This window comes from Epargyreus clarus, unplaced genomic scaffold, assembly GCF_041222505.1.
Source record: "Epargyreus clarus isolate Ecla_fem2 unplaced genomic scaffold, WU_Ecla_fem_2.2 ptg000021l, whole genome shotgun sequence".
Taxonomy (NCBI): domain Eukaryota; kingdom Metazoa; phylum Arthropoda; class Insecta; order Lepidoptera; family Hesperiidae; genus Epargyreus; species Epargyreus clarus.
In genome coordinates, this window is record NW_027332228.1 from 9,479,480 (window position 1) to 9,501,574 (window position 22,095).

A 22,095-nucleotide genomic window follows, 5' to 3' on the forward strand; every position below is an offset into this window, starting at 1 on the left:
AAATTGTATAAACGTGATCATGAATTAAGGTACGGTCTGAATTTACATTGATTGGAACCGCCCGCTCGCAGGGCGCTACCGCGCCCTGCCCGCTTAGTTTTATATTGTCTTATGTGTTCCAAACTAACCTAACTAAATAGTCAATGATTTGCAATTTCATTAGAACCTCCTACCTTCAAACACAACTCAATTATTCCCATCGGTTGAGGAGTTACATATTTTGTCTCCGAGCCACATTATCAGACCCTTAAATAGTCAATGATGAACTGACTTTGCAATTTCGTTAGAACTTACACCAAATATCTTCAAACACAACTCAAATATCCCCATCGGTTGAGGAGTTACATATTTTGTCTCCGAGCCACATTATCAGACCCTTAAATAGTCAATGATGAACTGACTTTGTAATTTCATTAGAACCTACAATAAAAAATAACACAATAAAAAAATAATTATTAAAATCGGTTCACTAACGGCGGAGTAATTCGTGTACATACATAAAAAAAAGATACCGGCCGAATTGATAACCACCTCCTTTTTGAAGTCGGTAAAAAAATAACAGAGTGCAGAGAGGTAGAGTGAATTTTATTTAATTGTATTTTTTATTTTCCTGTTCTCCTGTGGCCATTTCCTAATATTTACCAGTAGTTTATGGACATAATACATAAATTACACGAGTGAAACCACGAGGTACAGATAGTCACTCATAATTAGGTGGTACGAAGTTCACCGGGTCATCTAGTAATTACCTATAAGCCAGTTTTACGTGAATTACAAGAAGGCAAAGTAGAAGTAGAATGTATGATGATTAATTTGATTCCTTTGTTAAAATAACATTTTTTTTTGTAAAAATTTAAATTGGTATAAGTATTTACCCAGACTAGTAAACAACATTTTGGAAAACTTTACTGAGCCATAACAGAATAAATCTGATATAGGTACTGATATGACTAGTTCAAAATAACCTATAAAGATTATTTTTAGATACCAATATCTATTGAAATCTAAAACAACTTTTAAATTGATATTTTTGGGTTTATAGATAATGTAAAGCTATCAGTAGGTAGGTAGGTAGGTAGTAGGTATTATGGCTACATTGATTATAAATAAATTAATTATAATAATTTAATGTTTTGTTTTTATTGAACTAGTAAATTAGTTACATATTTCTTTGCTTAATGCCAATTTCTCAACTGCTCACTTGAAATTCTCATACTATTTAGCCAAGTTTTAATATATTCTGGGCAATTTGGTGTTCTCGATGACCCAGGCAAGCCGTCGAGTAAAACGGCAGTTGTTTCCTTATCTTTTCCAATAGCAAACTGTCGTGAAACCAACATACACCGAAGCATGTTGTCATGTAAGGTTACAACTTTGTGCTCAAAAAATAGAGATCTCTCGTCCCAGTACACCAACTGCAAAAAAGATTGTATAATATTTACCGCCCTGTTTATCTATTATTCTAATCTATAAATATAGTATAAAGTAAATATGTTTCCCGTACCTTAGTAAGTATTTTATAAGGCTTGAACATCGGCACAGGTTCTGTGGATATTGTTAATGTAGACCCCTGTAGAGATCTGATGCCACACTGCCGACTTCGCCTGTATATACCCGTGCAATCATAGAAGTGGTACCTCGCAAAATCAAGTTCTCGTATAAGCCTGGCCAATCTCATGCTTTTAAACCATATATCGCAGTCTTGAAACGTGCACATACCTTAAAAGAAACATAATGTAAACACATTGTAAAGCTAAAATTTGGGTTAAAGAAACATAAACGTTGCCTCTGAGGACAAATTTTCTTTTTTATAAAACTCAAGTAGCGAACAGACAGACGATACATTATTACATTGCTTGATAGGTGATAATTGCCGTAATTTAACTAATTTGACCATTTTATTGTTAAAATGATCATTATTTGAAATTAAATAAGTAGTTAACATCGATTATTCCAAAGTCCGCACGTTTGTCATAATAGCAATTTCAATTGAATTCTAATTTAAGAATGTTAATGTAATGCGAGCTCAAACAATAGGCAGGCATAATTACGCATATATTTATTACAGTACAAATCGTGTTCTATAAGAGCTTATACAAGCTCTACGGCTGATACGAACTTCCTTATTTATTAATTAACGACTTATTTGTTAGGTACAATTTTGATAGAAACTATAATAGTATCTATATATTTTTTTAAATTTTATTTCTTAACACGCATATCAAAATAGGCTCACCATATATCGTCGTAACATCATTCAAACAACACTTTTCCTTAAAAAGTCGAGAACACCAAACTGTGAAGCACGTCCGAATTACATAAGATATGTCACAAACGATATATAAAATAACTACGAATGTTATAAGGTAAACGTAAAACATTGTAAAGTACCTTTGTTAAAGACAGACTGTGTTCCATTACTCGACGGTTTCGATGAACATTAATTGTAACCTTTGACCGCTAAATAAATTTGAATTACAATTACCTTTCGGCATAGATTAGTAAAGATTACTCACTCCTAACAAGAAAATGTACCCAGTTTTGAGAATTGAAATACTTGCGTAAAGAAGTTTTGCCACGTCTCCGTGCTAAAATGTCCCTAAAATATTTGAAAAAATATTTATTTATTACGTAAATTACGTAATTATTACGTAAATTTGTTATTTATTCGTAAATTTTCTCTAAAAATGTTTTTATTTGTCAAGGATTCAAAAAAAGAACTTACTAAAATAAGCCGTTTGTGGCTTCATTCAATTTCAAGGCGGCGAAGTATCTTTACTAATTTATGCCTTTCGGATAGTTTACCGGTGCGATAGCTTATTTAATTTTATTTCGTAGTTGATTCTACGCAAATTTCAAGGGAATAATTGTACAGAAATTCCTTTTTTCCCTATGCAGCAAAGAGACAAGGATTGTTTTAGTTCGTATTCTGGATTGAAATAACCATATTATTAAGAATGCTCATTCACTAAGCAATAAAGGAGCAAATAGAGCTTCTTCAAATCCGGTGATGCATTGGCGACTTCTCTGGTGTTCCAAATGTCCACAGGCGACGGTGACTACTTTCCATTACCCACCAATAATTGTATCTCCAAAGAAACATCAATTTAAAAATTTATTTTTATATTATCAATATTGAATTTGTCCTTAATATCGGTAGAGCTATTTCCAAGATTCGTCCATAGTTTTATACGGTTTTAAGTTCTTGCTTTGCTTTTGTAAGGATAAGAAAGTTTAACCCTAACTTAATTTTAACACCATCGAGCACATTTTCCATTGCAACGAATTTTTTTTTATTGCTCATTTGACCTGGGTATGCTTTGTGAATTAACACAAATCTCATAGCGCCGTGGTAGGTCGTCCCCCTGTGTTTATACAAACAATTAGATAGATAGTAGGCTCCATCTTCATTTGCAGGATTGTCACGGATTTGTTAGTGTCTGAGATAATAGCTTCCGGCTGTAAGGGTCGCTAGAATTGTTTCGTTAGATAACGTAATTATGTTTCGTGTCAACACTTCTTCACTACAAATTTATAGCTATCTATCTTTGTAGCCCACTGCTAGACAGAGGTCTCCCCTAACCTGCGTCATATGGATGCGATGGTATCCACATACAAGTTGTTTCCTGCCTTCTTCTTCAGATTATATTAGTCCATGTAGTCTTAGCATATATTATTATTTCTATAGCTATCAGGTGCATAAATACTACATATGGATAGGTACTTAACAATTGTAAAATATACTATATCTGTTATTAGTTCAGTGTCTTGCTTGTTGGGCGGTTTCAAATCCTTTGAATTTTGCGTTCATCTTCTCATTCCTTTACCACGCTCTACGGTGAGGAATATCGGGAATCGAAACATTATCAAGGGCATGTATAATCTGCCAATCCACGTTAAGCTAAGGTTCTATTTCTCACTCTGACAGGCAATTTATTATAAGTAAATAAAACAAATAAATTATCATTTTCAGTTTATTTATACTTAATAACTTAGTTATACAATAACTTAGTAAGTACTTAACTTAAATACAGAATATCTTTGGCATTATAATATCACGAATCCAAATAATTGTTAAATAAAAGTAAAGTAGGTAATAAGTCTATTTTTAAAAATCAAATACATCTAGCGTCTAAGGAAGGGCGAATAATTGGCTAAATTAATGCTTCTTAATAGACCAAGCCACGTATTCAACTACGAATATTATTTATAGCTGTTATGTATTTATATTATAATTTCATTAATAAATCATTCGCCTTATTACTACTATCCAGGCTTAGGAGCTCAAAAAAAATCGTGATCTTAAAGTCCATCTATGACCCTTTAAGAGAGAAGCAAAGATGTTGATAATGTTTACTTCAGTATGAATTTAAATTTTGGCGAATGAATACATATACTGAGTAATTAACTATGGTACCTAAATTTAATTTCAGAGGAATGAGCTATAGCTAAATGTACAACACATTATTCATAATTACACAATCACGATATTCACGAAAGTTTTAGTTTACATGTATAATAAGGAACAGCAACAATTAAGGTCAGTTTTTGCATTATAACATGTTAATAGTTTTTTGACATTTAAATACACTATGCAAATATCGCATTGCCTATCCTTTATATTTATAGGTACAGTACATTGTAGGTATTGATGGATAAGGTTCAGCTGTATCAAATATCAATATAAGGAAACAGGTATGTGATAGGTATTAGTGGTGATTATTGCATTGCCGGCAGTCTGGGCTGCAGGGGTTGCAAGTCGGTGGTGCGTGCGGATGTTGTAGTGGCAACAGTAATGGTGCAGAGAGTGCAGGCAGAGCAGGTAACGGCACAAGCCAATCAGAGCCACAAACCCGGCCCATCACTAACGCTGGGAGGAGAGGTGCTCGGGGCCCCACCGGCCGGAATGCGGACCATCTGGACTCTTCTGAACTGGACACTGAGGCCTCGAATGACGAGCTCGCTGAACTTGTGCTCAATGACAAGGGCTTGTCACGGTGACCCTGAAAATAAACTATTTTAATTGAAGTTTTTATACTGTAGTTGGTGAGGAAAGTAGCTATCGAACAAGCAGTTCTATTTCATTGCTACAGTTGTTCAACACCTGTCACTAAATAAGAATAAAGCGTGTGTTACCTGAAACGAATTATTATGAACTGAGTTACTATCCCGGAATATTAAGTTGGATGGCCTTATTTAAGACCTTTTACCCATTCCTACAGTCGCACTACGTTTTTTTACTTTTGAAGTTGCAATCCACCTGATGATAAATAGTCACTATTGCCTTCCACCAAAACAGATTCACTCTAGATATAGGTGGGGCGGTAGTAATTCTTCGGTCGATTTATATTAGTTTTATCACCATTCAAACGCTGCACCTACCTGACAAGAATAAGCACTGAACATGTTATGTGAATTACTTCTAAGTACTCACATGAATAGCGTTACACTGCTCCACAGCACGTAGCAAGTCGTGGTTACATCGTCGTAAGACTAGCTCGAGCACGGATCGTTTCTTGCCGGGGAACAGTTTCCTCAGCATCTCCAGACCAGCGGAGCTCACTGATCCCTCACCCTCGGTGAGATCTTCGTTTGTACCACTACATCAACAATACAATAGGTATATTTTACTAGTAATGAGAATTAATCAATATAATAATTATAGTTTAAAAACTAAAAACCACGCTAAAATCGCACGAGGAAAATCGACAATCCTGATTTCTGACGATCCTGATGAGGAAAATGGAATAAAATTATTTAAAACGTGCATTGTCATCGGTTTTTGATAATTGTTCAAATTTTTAAATTAATCAGACCGTTGAAAGTGGGTAAAAATCGAGTTCAAAGATTCCGTTACGTACATACATACATATAGGTCAAGCTAATAAAAGCGTGGTAATAAATAATATGAAGTAAGTACCAAGTTGCAAGGTAACTTTAAATCTTTAGTAGTCGTTTATACTGATAAAGTCAATATAAACCTTTAATTTTGAAGTTTTTAAATTATTATATTATTCACGCTTAGCCAATTCGGAACTGAATTTATTAACCTTCAGCTATTGCTTCGGCCACGAATCGATCTTCGGTCGGACGCTATACAATAATTAAAACCGCATTTCAATACATTCCGTAGGTATTACAAAAAACAATATAAAAAGATCAGGTTCCATTCTTACCAGTGTCTATTGAAAGGAGAGACGGTTAGCACTCCCCTTGGCAAGGATGAAACACATAAATGGTTAAGGGCACAATCTTGACCAATTTTTTTTTATCCCTGTAGTTCCGGCACAAGAATAGGGCTACGGTATCTCCTGCCTGTTGTAAGAGTCGACTAAAAGGGCGAGAGGCCGAGAGAGGGCACATACCGTCGTACGCACAAGACCGTGTGGCGAGCGTTAAGCTCACCTGGGCGGAGCCCGACGGGGCAACGCGCTAAGAAGACTCCGGATGCGTACCTTTGGAGATCGCGGAATCCTCTACGCAGCGCCGAGGACGGCCGCCGGGGGGTTTTAATGCGGTAAGAGTCCCACATAACCCTATGTCGCTCCTACGGTATCGGGTAACTTTTGAAGGTTTCCCCAAAAAAAAAACGGTTCCATTCTTACCAAGATCCGGTAGACATTGGAATATTTCCCACAGAATCTGGTGAGGTGGTGCAGCAATCTGGCATAGAGTCACTGGTTTCGCTATCGATATGGATTGGCTGGAACAAAAGCTCAAATTAAGAGATACTACCAGAAATAAAAATTAAGTAAGTATATTTATAACTTATTGTCTAAATAACAAAATATACATAGTAACTAGTACTAACTAATTTTAACTCATTTGGTCCATTCATTTCGGAGCAAATTGGCTGTGACAAACGGACGGACAGACGCACGATTGGTGGTTTCTTTCGCACTTTTCGCATGTATCAGGAGTCAATGAGATAACTTACAGTTTGATCATCAACAGCTGAATCTGGCTCCGGTCCAGGGCTGGGGCAAGGCCGGGTGACCCTCATGCCGTATATGCGTCCCGGCGGCAAAGCGTCCAATGCTGCTCCAGTCTCAACAGAAGCCAGGTGCAGCGCTATCTTGTCTTCGGCTGCTTGCTGGCGTTTCAGAGCCACCTTAGAAAAAATAATGAACTGTTTTTATTTGCCCCTAAACACGGAAATAAAACTCCTATCTACCGTACATAAATGCCCTTAGTTCCATGTTCCATTGTCATGTTTCCAAATCTTATTTTCTACAACATAAAATCTATATCAAAGTCACGTACTTACAAGACTTTAAAAAATATATATATCGCTTTTCTATGTGCTGACAAGGTCTACGATAAAATTTGCCTAAACATCCATTGAAATACCTAAGCACCTACAGTAAGATGATACGATATACCTTTCAGTAACATCACAGTTCGACAGTGAGTGATAGGTAACTTGACGCAGATAAATTAATTTAGCGGAAAATCAATGACAAACAGACAATGTTTATATTTGCGGTAAGCGGTCACCCTCGGGCTCCGGTCGCTAGGGACGACCGACGCCTCATTGAAAACAAAAATAAAACTCGATCCCGCAGTAAATTAAATAACTGATATCTCTACGGAATTTTTATTACGGAAGTTTACTACGAATAGTATTCTGTAAGTTGACTTGGGTTATTGTTAGTGGAAATGGACAATCTGTTCGAATATACTGTGATGGGTAAATTATATGGAACGTCGTCAACCTATTACTGTTCCACTCCTGGGTCTATTTTCAGCGTGAGAGGGTTTAGACCGCTGGTCAAATGCGAGTTGGTAGATCACACACCTTTAAGAACTTTTTTAAGGAACTCTTGTGTAGGTACACAAGAGTTCCTTAAATAAATATAGTTCAAAAAACTAAAAAACACGCTTTTATGATAAAATTAACTAAAAAGTAGAAAATCTAAATGAATCTAGGAATCAATTAAGGAACAGTAAATAGTATAATTGTGAAATAAATCTACAAAGTTTGAACGAAATCTGGCCGATTAAAGTGGGTCAAAATCGCGCCCAAAGAAGTCGGTTACAAACATACAAACAAACATACAAACATACAGGTGAAGCTAATAAAAAGCGTGTAAAAAGCTCTTGCTCATGATGTTATCCTTAAGTGATAAAAAAATGATAATAATTAATTTTAACACGTACCTACTTATGTACGTTAGGATCTTTTAAAACTTCTCAAAGGTGCCTGGACCTCGTAACGAGAGGACGATTTAGACAATTACACTATACTAATAGTTATAGCTATATATATTGATCGACACATTTTTTTTCTATCTATCTTGACATACAGTGCCTTTCGGTACATCTTTATAAAGCATCTAATTCATAATCATATGGAACATCCATGCCAGTCTAAAATTTGTAAAGTCGTTCATGTTTACGTTTCTACATTTAGGTTTCAATCTACGTTCAATTTCGTGTTTCAAATTCCACTGTAATGCGACAGATTACATTCGGCAGCCAAAATTAACAAATGTGCCACATTCACGAGCCAATTTCTAATAGCAAACAGAGTAAACGTTACAACTACGTGGTATGCAAAGAATTTTGAAAACTTTCATTTTTGGATCGACAAGAATAGAGGCGAATTGAAGTAGATAGATAATGTTAGAATTAAAGTACGTAGATAATGTACCTACTCAAAGTTGTCAAGTAGGTGAGTACCTAGACATAGTATTTAAAATTCTAACGGACTGAAGGTTAAGGTTTCGAAAATACGTTATTAAATTAACGACTTTTACCCTTATCAACTCTAGGTGGAGTAGACAGTAGCTAGGTACTTAAACATATTAGTCAAGAGGTGCTTAAACATATTTCCTAGCTTTAATTTTCAGTAAGAACGTAAAACACAAAATTGTACAAGATTTTTATTCAAATCAGATAAAGGGTGCACATTCGGGATAAAAGTGCGACATCGACAGCGATGCATTACAGAGCAAACCGATCGATGCTTCATCCGGCGGCTACGGTAAACACATGCCACTTGTTTAAATAAACCCAGCGGCGCATTAGCTGTTCTCAATTTCACTACATTAAAACACATTAACGCCTTTACGTTTCGTGTTATTTCTGAATGGTATTGGGAATGATTCGGAATGCGAGATAACCTTTGGCGTAAATGAGAAACAAAACGTATTGAAGCGAATGTACGTAGTCATAGGTAAGTAGGTATTATCCAACTTTTCCAAATGTGTTACCACAGCTATTTAATGATTAATTCATTTACAATATTTTAAAAAACATACGTAATAAATATGTGCATTAAAATTATGGAACTGTAAATAAATGTACCTTTTTTTTTAGACGAAGGGGAAACCTTCAAAAGGTACCCGACGCCATGGGAGTGACGCCGGGTTATGTGGGATTTTTACCGCACTAAAACCCCCTCGGTGGCCGTCCTCAGCGTTTGGTGGAGAACTCCGGGATCTCCGACGGAACACAACCGGAGTCCTCTTAACGCGATGCCCTTTTATCGTGCTCTGCCCTGGGGGGAGCAATTTACGCTCCTCTCACATCCCCTGGTGATTACAGCGATATGCGACCACACCGCTGTCCTTCCCGGGGTCCCTTGCTGGACGGTTTGAGCTCCCACTCTTGCCGCCCGCAACCCCGGAAGCCCCTTTTAGTCGCCTCTTACGACAGGCAGAGGATACCGTAGCCCTATTCTGGTCCCGGTACTACAGGGACAAAATAAATGTACCTACCTACACATAAATAACTTAAATACTAGTTGAGAATTTATAATAATAATAAAAGGATATTACTTAACAAATTGTTACTTCCTCTTTTAATAAAGTGCTACAGAACCACTGTAAATTGTAATGTAAGTAACCACTGTAAAATGTAACTGTAAATAAATTTTACTGAAATTCGTTTCCTATATTTTTACGCTTGGTTATAATTTTGTATGTGTCTGCCACACCTGTTTTAATCAGAAATAGTAAACATTATCTGCCTAAAAAAGTCTGCTCATCTTCATTATCTTTACTGCTTCTCTGCTGGGCATTTTTTTATAATATTGGAGTAACTGACGAACATGCACTCCACCTGATGGTAAGTGGCTACTGCCGCCCATGGAGATCTGTAATCAAACCCAGATAGGTTTAGATTCCTACCTCAGGTCGGCCACAGGTGCACCGCCACACCTTTTTTTTCTCGTGGGGAAACCCTTCATGGGTTCCTCTGGGCTGCGGGGGCAGTGAAGAGGATATGGCGGACTCTTACCGGCTAAAAACCCTTTGTCGGGACCACGGGTACGCTAATAGCATTCGTCCGCGGTCCAAGCACCGCCCCCCACTGAGGATGCCTGCTGAAACGCCTCAGAAAATTGTCTCCTTACCACACCCTTCAAACCAGGACACAGCAGTGTTTACCACTGCTGTTATTAGGTAGAAATAGCTATGGCGGTGGCGCTGCCGGTGTCGAACTACAAGAGTTCTACCACTTTAATTACATAAATGTGCCTTTGTGATTTGTTACACTAAATTAGTGCGAGTTAGTAGACTTACCCTTGTGATAATTATGAATTCTTACCTTATGGGTACGTGAACTGTTCATATTTACCCTTACAGCGAATGGCATAGCTTCGAAAAACCTTAGGTAGGAGGCTAAAAGAGGCTTAACATTAAAATCCAAACATCTAATCTCAATGGCTAATGTTTTGGCTCACATTTTTGCAAACCCATAAATCTTTCAACGTACCTACTAGCTGTTCTCTTTAGACAATATCTGTATTTTGAATTAATGTTGATAGTCGATCCTTATCTAGAAAAAACTAAAAGGATAAAGAAAAGCTATTTGAGTCATCAATTTCTAAGCTCCACTAAATGTTACTTTAGACTAGGTATGCCTAAAACGTTTTTTATTAATATTGTTATATTTAAAGGTAAGTAATAACAACACTGATGGCATACTAAGTTACTTGCCGCCGCTTTTTGTTACTTACACCAAACATACCTATGCAACACAAAAAAATATACTTTTACCTTTTGAAAGGATGGCGTGGGTAGATAACCGACAGAATCTCTTTAAACGTGAGTTATCAATTTCCCAGTAGCATTCCTTCTTAAACTTACCTGGGCGGCCATGATCCGTTGCCTCTCCTTGATTAGGCCACACTTGGGACATTGGCAATGGCGGTAAGCGCAAGCCTTCTTGTGTCCTCGTAGACTGGAGATAAGACCGTGGTTCCGGCACCGCGCACACTTCGGTACCCTGGCTCGACCGTTGTTCATCATTTTTGGGCTATAAAGGAATTTTACTTTTAATTTAGAATTAGAGCTAGAGCCTGACCTGTAAGTACTTAGGTATGTATGTATCTACTTAAAATTAAAGGTCACAAAAATCTAATCATCTTCTATTAACTCTACATTACGACTAATTCATAGATAATAGGTAATTGTATCGTAAACTTTTGCGTACTAGGTTGTTTTGCTTACTTTTGGTAAACTATTGCGTACTAGTATGTCTACTAAATATTTACAAACACACACAAAACCTTCCTGCTAGAAACAACTTATGAGTTACCATATGCCTACTTAAGTTTAGGCACATACAAACCTTTAATATTACGATATTTGGTATTTGTATTAAGCCATCATCAGTGGGAACTGTGCGACTCTACATTTTAGAAATTCTTTTGCCTAATAATTTTAAGTCAATTTGTTATCGTCATATGTCTCGTTGCTGAGCACGAGTCTTCTCTTAGAAGGAGAAATATGAAGTGCAAATTGGTAGACATCACACACCTTCGAGAACTTTGTTTTGTTTTTTTTTTCAAAAAACTCACTGACGTGTAGGTTTACTAGCGATATTTTCGTTCACCGTTATGGCAATTGTTTAGTAATTTCTAATTTGCACATAGTTTGCACAAAGAAAGTTGGTGTTAATTAGCACTTAATATGGTTGGAGCCTATCTGTGCTATGATTAAAGCAAAACATTTAATTTTTTCACATTTTCTTGGAAGTGATAATTCGGAATAAAATGAAATAAATACATAAATATGATACTGATTATCCGCACACAACAAAACAAAATCATTGATTCATGTTTATATGATTTCATAGTGATTCTGACATGAAAACTTCAACGTAGAATGCATAGCTATTTCTTATTAAGCATATTTAAGGTAACAATTAACAACACTAACAACCTGAGCAATGTAGAAAAACACTAATTGTTATACTAAAAAACTAGTAAATACTTACACCCTTATGTGAACAGGATTAGTACGTACAACACTTGGATACACTATGAATAAACTACACTTGTAACAATTAAACCACAGAATATTCAAAAATAATATAACAGATGTGTACTTATTGAGATAATACTGTGAAACTGAAAAACCGCCCACACGACACTCCGCCCTGAAACTAATGTTAATTTTTGAGAGCTTTGCCCCGAAACATGGTAGCTATAGGCGTCGCAACATTTCAAATATGTTTCAATCACTTGAACCTAAGCTCCACGCTTTAAGGAATAAAGTCTAATCCCGAAATGTTTCGCAGCATCCCATCTATCCCATCCCGCCCTCTCGGAGATCCAACCAATTGAAACGCGTGGCTTTCTTGATTGGTTACAGTTCAGTTGCAGAAAAAGATAAAATCTTTGTAACTATGGTTAAGCCACTTCAGCTTCGGTTTCATGTTTGTACAAACGAAAATGTTTAATGCATGTACATTGTACAAGTATATTTACAGTACCACCAGATATATCTCCAACGCTGTAGAATGAAGAACATAGATACGAGTAAGTGACTATAGAAAAACCAAACAGAAGAGCGTAGTTCTCGGAACCTTTAAACGAAATAAACATGTCTAATAGACTGGTCTATTTCATTTATGTGAAGGATTACATTAGATTCTAAATCCGATTACACGTATTAAAAGTTAGTTAGTTAGTAAAAATGTTATTAGTTATTTGGTAGGTACTAAGTTATTAAAAATTTGAGATAGAGTTACTTCGATTGAGGTATCTACGTTGATGATCTTAATTGTTTACCTGCCGCGATTATACGTGGCTGAACCAGGTAATTTTACATATTTATTACAACCTAGGCTTTTTGGCATACCTATTAGTATGGTATGGTATTGTGACATCTTGGTCCATTTATTCACATTAATAAAGAATATTTATTGAATAAATGTTAAGTACCCGTGGACATCTATAATCAACCCAAAATAAGATATCGGTCACAGATTCTACGTTAGTCTGAAGCTCGAAGTTCAAAGTTGAAACGCCTGGGATAGGTGTCTCTCGCTTACTTCATGATTCAAACCAAAACAGAACACCATACAACTCTATTGTTATTACGCAGAAATAGGTTGTTGTGGTGTGGTTAAGACATGTCGCATTAAAAATTATTAAATCACTTAATGTCGATGAAAAACATCGGTACATATTGTACAAATCCAAAATATTCTCTCTTCTATTTACCTATTTATTTCTGTTGTTTTACGTTGTCCTTTGTCTGCTAAACCCATCAAACATGCGGTACTACGGCGGTATACCTATAGATAGTAAAGATGCAACGGCACAATTACACAATATTGAATATCTATAATAGTCATATCTGATAGAATAATTCGCCAAGTACGAGCCGAACTCGAACATGGAGACTTCCGTACCACCAGATGTTTGTTGAAATCCGGCTTGTTGTATGGAGACCCCCTTTAATATTCAACGTTATTTTAAGTATTTGTTGTTATAGCGGCCACCGTTATGCATCCTTTGTAAAAATTTCATGTGTCTATTATCTATAATGGTTCCGGAGATATAGCTCTGTGACAGACGGACAGACAGCGAAGTCTTAGTATTAAGGTTCCGTTTTTACCCTATAAAACTTCCATCGATTGATACAAACTCCAATTAAGGGCCCCTCCACCCCACAACGTAAGGATCCATGGACGTCAGGACTAGAATAGGGCTACGGTATTCCCTGCCTATCGTAAGACGAGACTCAAAGGGGGCTTTTGGGGGTGGCAGCTCGTAATTCGTAATCACCACATGATGTGGGAGGAGAGGAGCCTAAATTGCTCCCCACAGTGTAGAGTCCGATAGGGGCATCGCTTGGAGAACTCCGGTTGTGTACTTTGGAAGATCCCGGAGTTCTCCACCAAGCGAAGTTACGTGTGGTAAGGATATACTTTTCCGAGACGTTCCAGCCTAGTCCTCAGGGGTAGCGGCGCAGCTGTGGCCGACCTCAGGTAGGAATCTAATCCTATCTCGGGTTGACTATAAATGGCCATGGGCGGCAGTAGCCGATTACCATTAGGTGGACTGCATGATGGTTTGCTACACCTATATTTAAAAAAAAACGCTTAGGACGGCCACCGGGGGGTTTTAGTGCGGTAAAAATCCCACTTAACCCGGCGACGCTCCATACGGCGGCTACCTTTTACATAATTGTGTATTATTATTATGATCTATTGAAGTGTGCAATAAAGAATATTCTATCTATCTAACTTTTGAAGATTTCCCTCTCGTAAACAAAAAAAAGGTGTTCAATGGACGTCGGCGCAGCGCAAATTTAACGTCAATGCCGCGTATACGCAACGCTGGCGCAGCGACATGTATAGTAGTGTTCAAGCACCGTGCATCGGCATCACTACATAGTTTAAGAACAACCATTAGATAATATTATTTATAATTTTGGAGCTCTGGAAATATTTTATTAACTAGAATAATACGAAACCGATGATTCCATGGCGCCGCGACTTGACGCTATGGATAGGAGCCCTAACACTGCATAAAGGACTTTTATCTGTCTCATATATTAACGAATTCAAAACGAGAAACAGTTCTACCAAGGGTTAAATAGGTATATTGATATTCAATACATGTATTTTTGTAAAAGCAGTGATAGCCTAGTGGTTAAGAAACTCGGCCTCCCGATCGTGGGGTCCGAGGTTCCCAAATCCCAGGCATGCACCTCTGATTTTTCATTCATGTCCGTATAAGATATTAACTCACTTGCTTTGACGGTGAAGGTAAACATCGTAAGGTAACCTGCCTACCTAAGAGATTAATAAAAAAAAACTCAAAGGTATGAAGTCTACCAATACGCACTTGGGCAGCGCGGTGAACTATGGCCTAATCCTTCTCATTGAGAGGAGACTCGTGCCCCGCAGTGGAACTGTAATGGATTGATGATGATGATTGATGATGACATGCATTTTAATATAAAAATCATTTAAACGTAATAAAAACAATATAGTAAATTACTATCCTTTATTAATGCTAATTTAGTAGCATTATTCATTCATACAAATAATTCCAATACACAATGTAATAAGAAATACTCAAGTAAAAAGCTTATCTATGTAGTTATTACATTTGTTTTTCTCCATATTCATATTATTTGCACTAATATATATGTAATACGAGAGCATAGATATTTATAAAATGTCTAATTCAATGTACAAGCTTTTAGACATGAACCATATTAAAATTGAAATAGTATCTAAGTATATAACTACACTTTTACCAAATATTCTTATAGGAAGTAGGTAGATTATTATTTATAATATAGTGTATTTCATTATATATATATATATACTGTTTCTCTGTTTTAACGAAACAAACTAGCATTTCGTACTAAATATCCAATTGCAAATCATTGGGAACTTTCTACTTATTTTTTTTAGTTCTTACTTAAACTACATGCTTAAAATTACTTATCCCATATTGTATACCCACTGCCTCCAATGCCTCCAAGAACCATTATTATTATCAACAGGCATCAAACTGTAGTAAAGCAAACGAATTACTACAATATCAATTATTATACAAATTATATTATAAAATTTGTCATATTAGTTATTGAAAAAGTTTCAATCATGATGAGTATAATCCGCTCCAAACTGCTAGTATGCTCTGAAGTTGTTGCGAGCAGGTGTAGGTATGGCGATGCCATTTATTTCTATATTAAGTTTTACGCGAACTCAACATTATAATCCTCAGGACCAAAATTTGTTACATGTTACAAATTTTGGTCCTGAGCTGCAAAAGTGGACACAATTGTCAATGGGGATTAGTGTGAAGCTAAATCCAAATATGTGAGATTATTACTCTCAATGTGTCTCTTGACCGCCATCTTGATAAAGGGGCACAAATCATTTACACACTCTATCAGGCTAACCATCCTGAGTAGATACGAAATAGTTACATCACATACTTTAAAGCCTGCAGAACTTACTCGTGTTTATGACACATGTATTGCAAAAAAAATCAAATACCTAAATTGCCCATGAAATTAATACAATGACATAAACAAAAATTAATAACAGTAGAAGACATTAAGCACACTTCAATGCCTGTTTTCAAACAAGTGCTACAAATATTTTATAACACTTCATAATTTCATGTCCATAATGGTCCTTGTTGTATGTAATTATTTACAATAGAGGCAAGTGGAGTATGGGCTCTCGTCATTTACTTTTCTTCTTCTCATGCTGTTTAGCAGCCTTCTTCTTCATGATCTGCAACCTCTTATCTGCTGATATTATATTGACATTGGGTGTTACAACTTTTGATGGCGATGATGATGCAGAGCTACTCGAAGAGATTTTTACCGGTGTTGCAGGTTCTGATATAGGAGTGGGAGATTTAGGGGCAGCCGTTGTTTTGGTTGCAAACGCCACTGCAAATCCTTGGGATGTGAGGCATCTTGCACATTGCCAGCCTGAACTAATGTCATCATCACTGATTACTGGCTTATGACAATCCTGAAAGCAAATACATGGTAAATGAAAAACTATATGCAATGTGAAGCATTCAAATATTTTCTAGACAGTTTATTTGTATTTTCTATAACCAACCCTCCATTTTACAGTTCTATTTGAGGTTAACTACATATAACTTCCTACCTCTGAGGACTATGTTGAAACCCTATCTCCCTTACCACACCTTTTAAACTAAAAAGAAGCTGTTCTTAATGATGCTGTTATTAGGCAGGAATATTTGAGTTAGATTCTATCAGTTTTAAACCTCTACTACTTAATATTGAGTAAAATGCATTATGTTTCATCAATAAAAATAATATTATGTTACAAACAATACCTGGTGATATAACGCGCGGCAGGCCCCACATTCGACCAAGCGGTTTCCAGCTTGCACTGCTATTTGCCGGCACACGGCACACGTCAAGTCTTCTTCTAACAGGTCGAAAGCTAGCTCCCCGTCCAATCCCGAGCCATCATCGTCTTCACGCTCCGGAATTTGTATTTGCTGAGGACTCGGCTGTGGTATTGGCACAGTTTTAACGGCACTCGAACCTTTGTCGCCCTTATGTTTAGATCTCGACGGAGATTCCATTCTCTCCTCATTGAGATATTTCTTCGGCAGAACATTGCCAAGGGTCTTCGCGTTGCCGTAGTTTTGCCGGATAATATCGTCTAAGGTAAGCCGCAGCTGCTCTGTAGAATCAGAATCACTAGAGTGTAAATACTTCAGACATAGTTTTATTGATGGATCAAAATCTATGGAGGACATTTTTGCAATTCTTTCCTATATTCATAACCTCAAGGCAAAATAAATGAAATTTAGTAAATTTTAAAATCTTACAATACAAATCCAAATGTCAACGTCAAGTGTCAACTGCTGTGACAACTTGACAAGTTGACAACCGCGTATTAAAATGTTTAAAAAGTTATATAGGTTACTATACTCTTTAGGTTATGCTATGTTTTAAAGGTACTCTGTGTTTTTAAGTAATTTTTATTAAACCCATATAAAACACCGTCTAACCTAACAAGTATTTTAAAATATTTATTATACGTAGCTTTTTCGGAATAAATTTTACTATGACCTAATCATGGTTTGCAATTTTGACAATCAGCTGTTATTACTATGGTATTTTTCATTCGTTGATTGTCAATGTCATTCATCGCTGATGTCATGTCTCTTTTATTATTATGAATTCAAATAACGTCGTTTTCGTTCACGCATGTCTGAGAGTAATATATTTAAATAAAATAATATTATCATTTGAATAGATTGTATTTTGGTGCTTTATATTTTACGTTACCTGACGTAAGAATAGTGAACAATATAATAAGATATCGATAACAGTAGAACCACGAGGCCAGTTCCTAAAATGTTTGAAACAAAGTTACGCATATTGTGCCTGTTACTTGTATTTTATGTTAATGTTCAATGTGACATTCAAGTGGGACCAGATCCTTGGGATTTAGAGGTCAAAGATAAAGTGAATCATGTTTTGAATGAAGTCGACATACCTCCTGATCTAAGAACAGTTCCAAAGAAGAAGATACTTGGAAATGGCGCTGGAGCTGGTGATTGGTTTTACAAAAGAATGTTAGCTATCATGTTAAAAGGTGGCCAAGTCAAGGTAGAAATTTGTTTTTCTTTTCTATGTAAAATTTGATTTTAAAATTGTATTTTTTATGGATAAATCTAGTAATGTTCCTGCAGTACATGAGTGTACACTGTAGAAAACTGTACCAGATTGTTTTCGACAAAAGCTGATACCATGCTTTTTCTTATGTACAATGGAACCATTAATATTCATAAGTTTAGTGTAACTTAATTACATTCATATTTTCGTTCCTGAATCATTATTTGAACACCCATTTTTAATAAATAATCAAACTTTTTAATGTTTTGCTTGCCCAAGATTTAAATTTCTAGTAGGGAGAAATGATCAAATTTCAATCTTTGGCTGGCAAAACATTATATATTAAATGATGGGTGTAAGAGAATGCCAGTGCCAAGGATAATGTAATTTCCAATGTATTTAAATACAATATTAGCAAAAGTGTCTTGGGTACACTACCCAAGACACAAGTGTCTGGGGCAGCAATCTGGCTCATTTATTTTATTTATTATAAGTTTAGTTATTTTTTGATGACTGTAAATATTTTTATTTGTTTTTATTTTAATTTAGTTTAAGTTATTGTAATATTGTAATTAATTTAATTAAAAATTAAACTCTATCCAAAATAAATGAATGATTTTTATTAGCAAAATAATAATAAATTATTACAGAATTTTTACTGTTTTAGAAAAATGAAGATGGGACTGTAGTTGTGTCTTTACAAATGAAATTTGATGAAGAGAGGTGGCAACTGCTGGATGGGTATACTGCAATACACTCAGTTGTCACTGAAGACATGATTCGGCGCTCAATGGGATACATCGAGGAAGCTATATACAAACCAACAATTGTTGAGAAAGTAGTCTTAGCGTGGAGTGAATATATTTATTTATATTTCATTGAATATAAGGTAAAATATTTATACATATTTCATTTTCATACATTCCAAGAAACATATTCATTTATCTTTATGTAAAGTAATAAAATCTAATTATTGTTAAAATTCTGTTCAATAGCGAAAACTCACTTTAAAGCAATCTATAAAAACTGAGTTTCATGACTAATAATCATAATACTATTGCTAATTAACAAAATCTTCAGAATTATACATTGTCTTTATTTAATGGTGTATATTAAGTGGTAATATACACAATAATAATATTTATATTATTGTTGAAACTGATAAACATTGTTTTTTTAGATGCATATAACATGGGCATTTGGGATATTGGCACTTTCAGCTGCAGGAATGTGGTCGTGGAAACATATGTCACATAAACATATTTATACAATAATATTTATTATCTTATATCTTTATGAAGTGTTCACTTCTTACAAGGTTAGTATCAAAAATGTTATTCTACATTCCCCACAAAATTGGTTATCCCTCTAATATTGAAAAACTAAGTCAAACGTTTAAAAACAAATAAAGCAGCATAGTCAAATATAGAACATACTGCCCCTCTTAAACTTAAAAGAATTTATAATATTATTCTTCACTAAATTTGTATCCATTGTTTTTTCAGGAGGCTGAGAAAGAAGAACTTCAAAGATTTTTATCTGCTATTAACAGATGTAAATGGAGCATTTGGTCATCACATTGTGATGTGCCCTCCCCAGATCCACTTATATTTATAAAACACATGAATCCTTTAAAGATTGGCATCAGGATGTTTACTACTGTGATTACTGAACCAATGATCTCCATCAGTGAAACAGTTAAAATATTAATCCATGGAATAACAGGTATCTTACTTTTAAACTTTGTAGATTATCCATATATTAATGTAGAATGTGTGTTTCTTGTTCAGTGAGTGTTATTCGCGCGTGTATTTAGTTGCTTCACACTCTCGATGCGCCGCTCCCGCGTGTCTGGCTTATCGGATGAATGTTGTGATTAAAGACATTTTATGTTTCACTGGAATTGCTTTTCTAATATCTATTGTTTTTTTCTTTACAGATGGTCTATGGTTCCCAGTAGATAAAATAGTATATGGTATTCTAATTGTGAGTTTTAATTTTCTGTTAATATTATTCCTAATCATGATAGTGTTTAATTATATTCTAAATATTCCATTTAACTTTAGTTTTCTGGGTCTACTAAATATAGGAGTGAAACAACGTAACAGGACATTCAACATCACTGTTTCTGAACCGCCCAGAACAGGAGAGAGTGACAGAATAAGTGGGGCTACATTGGATAGACTTTTAGACGTTTGCTCCCGAGCATTATGTACAGCACAAACTGCACAAAATACTCAGAATGTTGCAAATCCCACATTACAATTAAGCTCTTCCACAAGTTCATATAAGATTCGACGATCGGCTAGCACTGGCCGTTTGCCTAACTTATCCCATGAAAACTTTGATCAGTTGCAAATACAGAACTCGACAAATTTAAGTAAAAATATTCGACAAAGAAAGTTTGATGGAAGTGGAGATGCATCTCTATAAGAGAAATTGTTTTCTAATATTTGAAGATAATAATTAGGGAAAGCAACATTTTTTGGGTGTCAAGCATTTTAGAAAAAATATTAATCAAGTAACGAATTCGTTTGAAAACATTACATAATGCTTTTAAATATTCCCTATTGCTTTAACAAATAAATCTTTACATAGCAAGAAACTAAACTGTGATAATACTTAACTAACTTAATTTTATTGCTTAGTTCAGTAGGTTTTAATTTTTTTTACTGTAAAATTGTTTTATTAAATAAATTATTTGAAGTACCATTTAGTTTCTTTTATACAAGGGTAATCATTATCTAACACTCATACCTTGCAATTGCAGTTTTACAGGCTAATAGCGTGATATCAGTATAAACCATAGACTGAGAATTTTTTCGTTACGCTACATCCTATATCTATGGTATAAACTGTCAAGTGGCCTTTCAGCTATATAATTTAATACGCAAGTAAAGACCCAATAATATAAGACAGCATCTCGCACATTCACTATAAACATTTTCAGACAGTCTTTATTGAATTAGACAAATAGACACAGTAGAAAAGTAATACTGAAATAAAAAGCAGCAAATGATATTTTATTAATATTTTATTTTCGTGATGCTTAGTGAGAAGTGATTAGACAAATTAAAAATTATAAGAATTGGAAACACTCAGTTCAGACAAAAGAAGCGTATTTCATATAAAATGCAACCGTGTCTAGATTACGAAGCAAGATCTAATTTCGTATTCGTAGTACTTACAATCTATACTACATTGGTCAACAAACATTCGCAATCTTGTAATAAATAAGTAACACTGTAACAAAACTATTAATATGTACAACTAGAACATCACTTCTGTTAGATGAGCAGTTTTCCATAAACTCCAACACATTTCGAGCCAAGCTTCAGCCGTGATCATGTAATGAGGCACCACTAAATCCGTCTACCCTACCACTATAAATTCTAATAAAGTGAGAGCTTATGGCTCGATACAGAAATATATAGGTAGCTATTATTACCGGGAGGTCAAAATCTAATACACAAACTTGGGTATTTTACGTTACTAGTTAATTAATAAATTCAGAGACCAGCATTGTTAAGTATAATTATTAGCTCGTTGTAGTCATCATTAATAAAAACAGTAATGACATCGTATAAATGAAAAGAAAAAAAATAGTATTATAGAAGTAGTATTCAAAATATAAATTATACAATTAAACAGTGGCATGTAAAATAAAATAATTTAAGTACCCTTAAAATAACCAAGTAACAGACCAAATCTTTCTAGT

General features: G+C 35.3%; 4 protein-coding genes and 1 non-coding gene across 5 annotated transcripts; 2 read left to right on the forward strand and 3 right to left on the reverse strand.

Moving 5' to 3' along the window:
• Positions 1 to 1,170: 1,170 nt before the first annotated feature.
• On the reverse strand, positions 1,171 to 2,381 carry LOC140750763 (protein THEM6-like). Its single transcript, XM_073084473.1, has 3 exons — positions 2,237 to 2,381; positions 1,505 to 1,719; positions 1,171 to 1,415 (listed from the first exon to the last, which is right to left on the reverse strand). Exons 1-3 carry the CDS (start codon positions 2,379 to 2,381, stop codon positions 1,176 to 1,178), a joined length of 600 nt encoding a protein of 199 aa, XP_072940574.1. The 3' UTR covers positions 1,171 to 1,175.
• A 1,714-nt stretch (positions 2,382 to 4,095) lies between these two features.
• Positions 4,096 to 12,912, reverse strand: dmrt93B (doublesex-Mab related 93B). Its single transcript, XM_073084472.1, has 6 exons — positions 12,226 to 12,912; positions 11,094 to 11,262; positions 6,938 to 7,111; positions 6,606 to 6,703; positions 5,435 to 5,600; positions 4,096 to 5,003 (listed from the first exon to the last, which is right to left on the reverse strand). Exons 2-6 carry the CDS (start codon positions 11,253 to 11,255, stop codon positions 4,710 to 4,712), a joined length of 894 nt encoding a protein of 297 aa, XP_072940573.1. The 5' UTR covers positions 11,256 to 11,262; positions 12,226 to 12,912; the 3' UTR covers positions 4,096 to 4,709.
• On the forward strand, positions 6,179 to 6,269 carry LOC140751173 (U6atac minor spliceosomal RNA). Its single transcript, XR_012103280.1, has one exon. It is a non-coding gene; the product is annotated as a U6atac minor spliceosomal RNA (small nuclear RNA).
• Positions 12,913 to 15,236: 2,324 nt separating the features above from the next.
• IntS12 (integrator complex subunit 12) lies at positions 15,237 to 17,629 on the reverse strand. The gene is made up of 2 exons (XM_073084343.1): positions 17,081 to 17,629; positions 15,237 to 16,746 (listed from the first exon to the last, which is right to left on the reverse strand). The coding sequence occupies exons 1-2, from the start codon at positions 17,510 to 17,512 to the stop codon at positions 16,450 to 16,452; spliced, it is 729 nt and encodes a 242-aa protein (XP_072940444.1). The 5' UTR covers positions 17,513 to 17,629; the 3' UTR covers positions 15,237 to 16,449.
• A 273-nt stretch (positions 17,630 to 17,902) lies between these two features.
• On the forward strand, positions 17,903 to 21,082 carry LOC140750664 (uncharacterized). Its single transcript, XM_073084342.1, has 5 exons — positions 17,903 to 18,371; positions 19,045 to 19,266; positions 19,558 to 19,695; positions 19,883 to 20,102; positions 20,317 to 21,082. The coding sequence occupies exons 1-5, from the start codon at positions 18,117 to 18,119 to the stop codon at positions 20,808 to 20,810; spliced, it is 1,329 nt and encodes a 442-aa protein (XP_072940443.1). The 5' UTR covers positions 17,903 to 18,116; the 3' UTR covers positions 20,811 to 21,082.
• The last annotated feature ends 1,013 nt before the right edge of the window (positions 21,083 to 22,095 follow it).

Excerpts from the sequence above, each read along its gene's own strand:
- dmrt93B (XM_073084472.1), bottom strand. The coding sequence starts at position 11,255 with ATGATGAACAACGGTCGAGCCAGGGTACCGAAGTGTGCGCGGTGCCGG. Across the intron at positions 5,601-6,605 it reads CCAATGTCTACCGGATCTTG|TGGTACAAACGAAGATCTCA; the intron begins GTAAGAATGGAA and ends TTGTTGATGTAG. Across the intron at positions 5,004-5,434 it reads AGCAGTGTAACGCTATTCAT|GGTCACCGTGACAAGCCCTT; the intron begins GTGAGTACTTAG and ends GTTTATTTTCAG.
- LOC140750664 (XM_073084342.1), top strand. The coding sequence starts at position 18,117 with ATGTTTGAAACAAAGTTACGCATATTGTGCCTGTTACTTGTATTTTAT. Across the intron at positions 19,267-19,557 it reads TATATTTCATTGAATATAAG|ATGCATATAACATGGGCATT; the intron begins GTAAAATATTTA and ends TTGTTTTTTTAG. Across the intron at positions 19,696-19,882 it reads AAGTGTTCACTTCTTACAAG|GAGGCTGAGAAAGAAGAACT; the intron begins GTTAGTATCAAA and ends TTGTTTTTTCAG.
- IntS12 (XM_073084343.1), bottom strand. The coding sequence starts at position 17,512 with ATGTCCTCCATAGATTTTGATCCATCAATAAAACTATGTCTGAAGTAT. Across the intron at positions 16,747-17,080 it reads GCCGCGCGTTATATCACCAG|GATTGTCATAAGCCAGTAAT; the intron begins GTATTGTTTGTA and ends ATTTGCTTTCAG.
- LOC140750763 (XM_073084473.1), bottom strand. The coding sequence starts at position 2,381 with ATGTTTTACGTTTACCTTATAACATTCGTAGTTATTTTATATATCGTT. Across the intron at positions 1,720-2,236 it reads TGATGTTACGACGATATATG|GTATGTGCACGTTTCAAGAC; the intron begins GTGAGCCTATTT and ends GTTTCTTTTAAG. Across the intron at positions 1,416-1,504 it reads CTTATAAAATACTTACTAAG|TTGGTGTACTGGGACGAGAG; the intron begins GTACGGGAAACA and ends TCTTTTTTGCAG.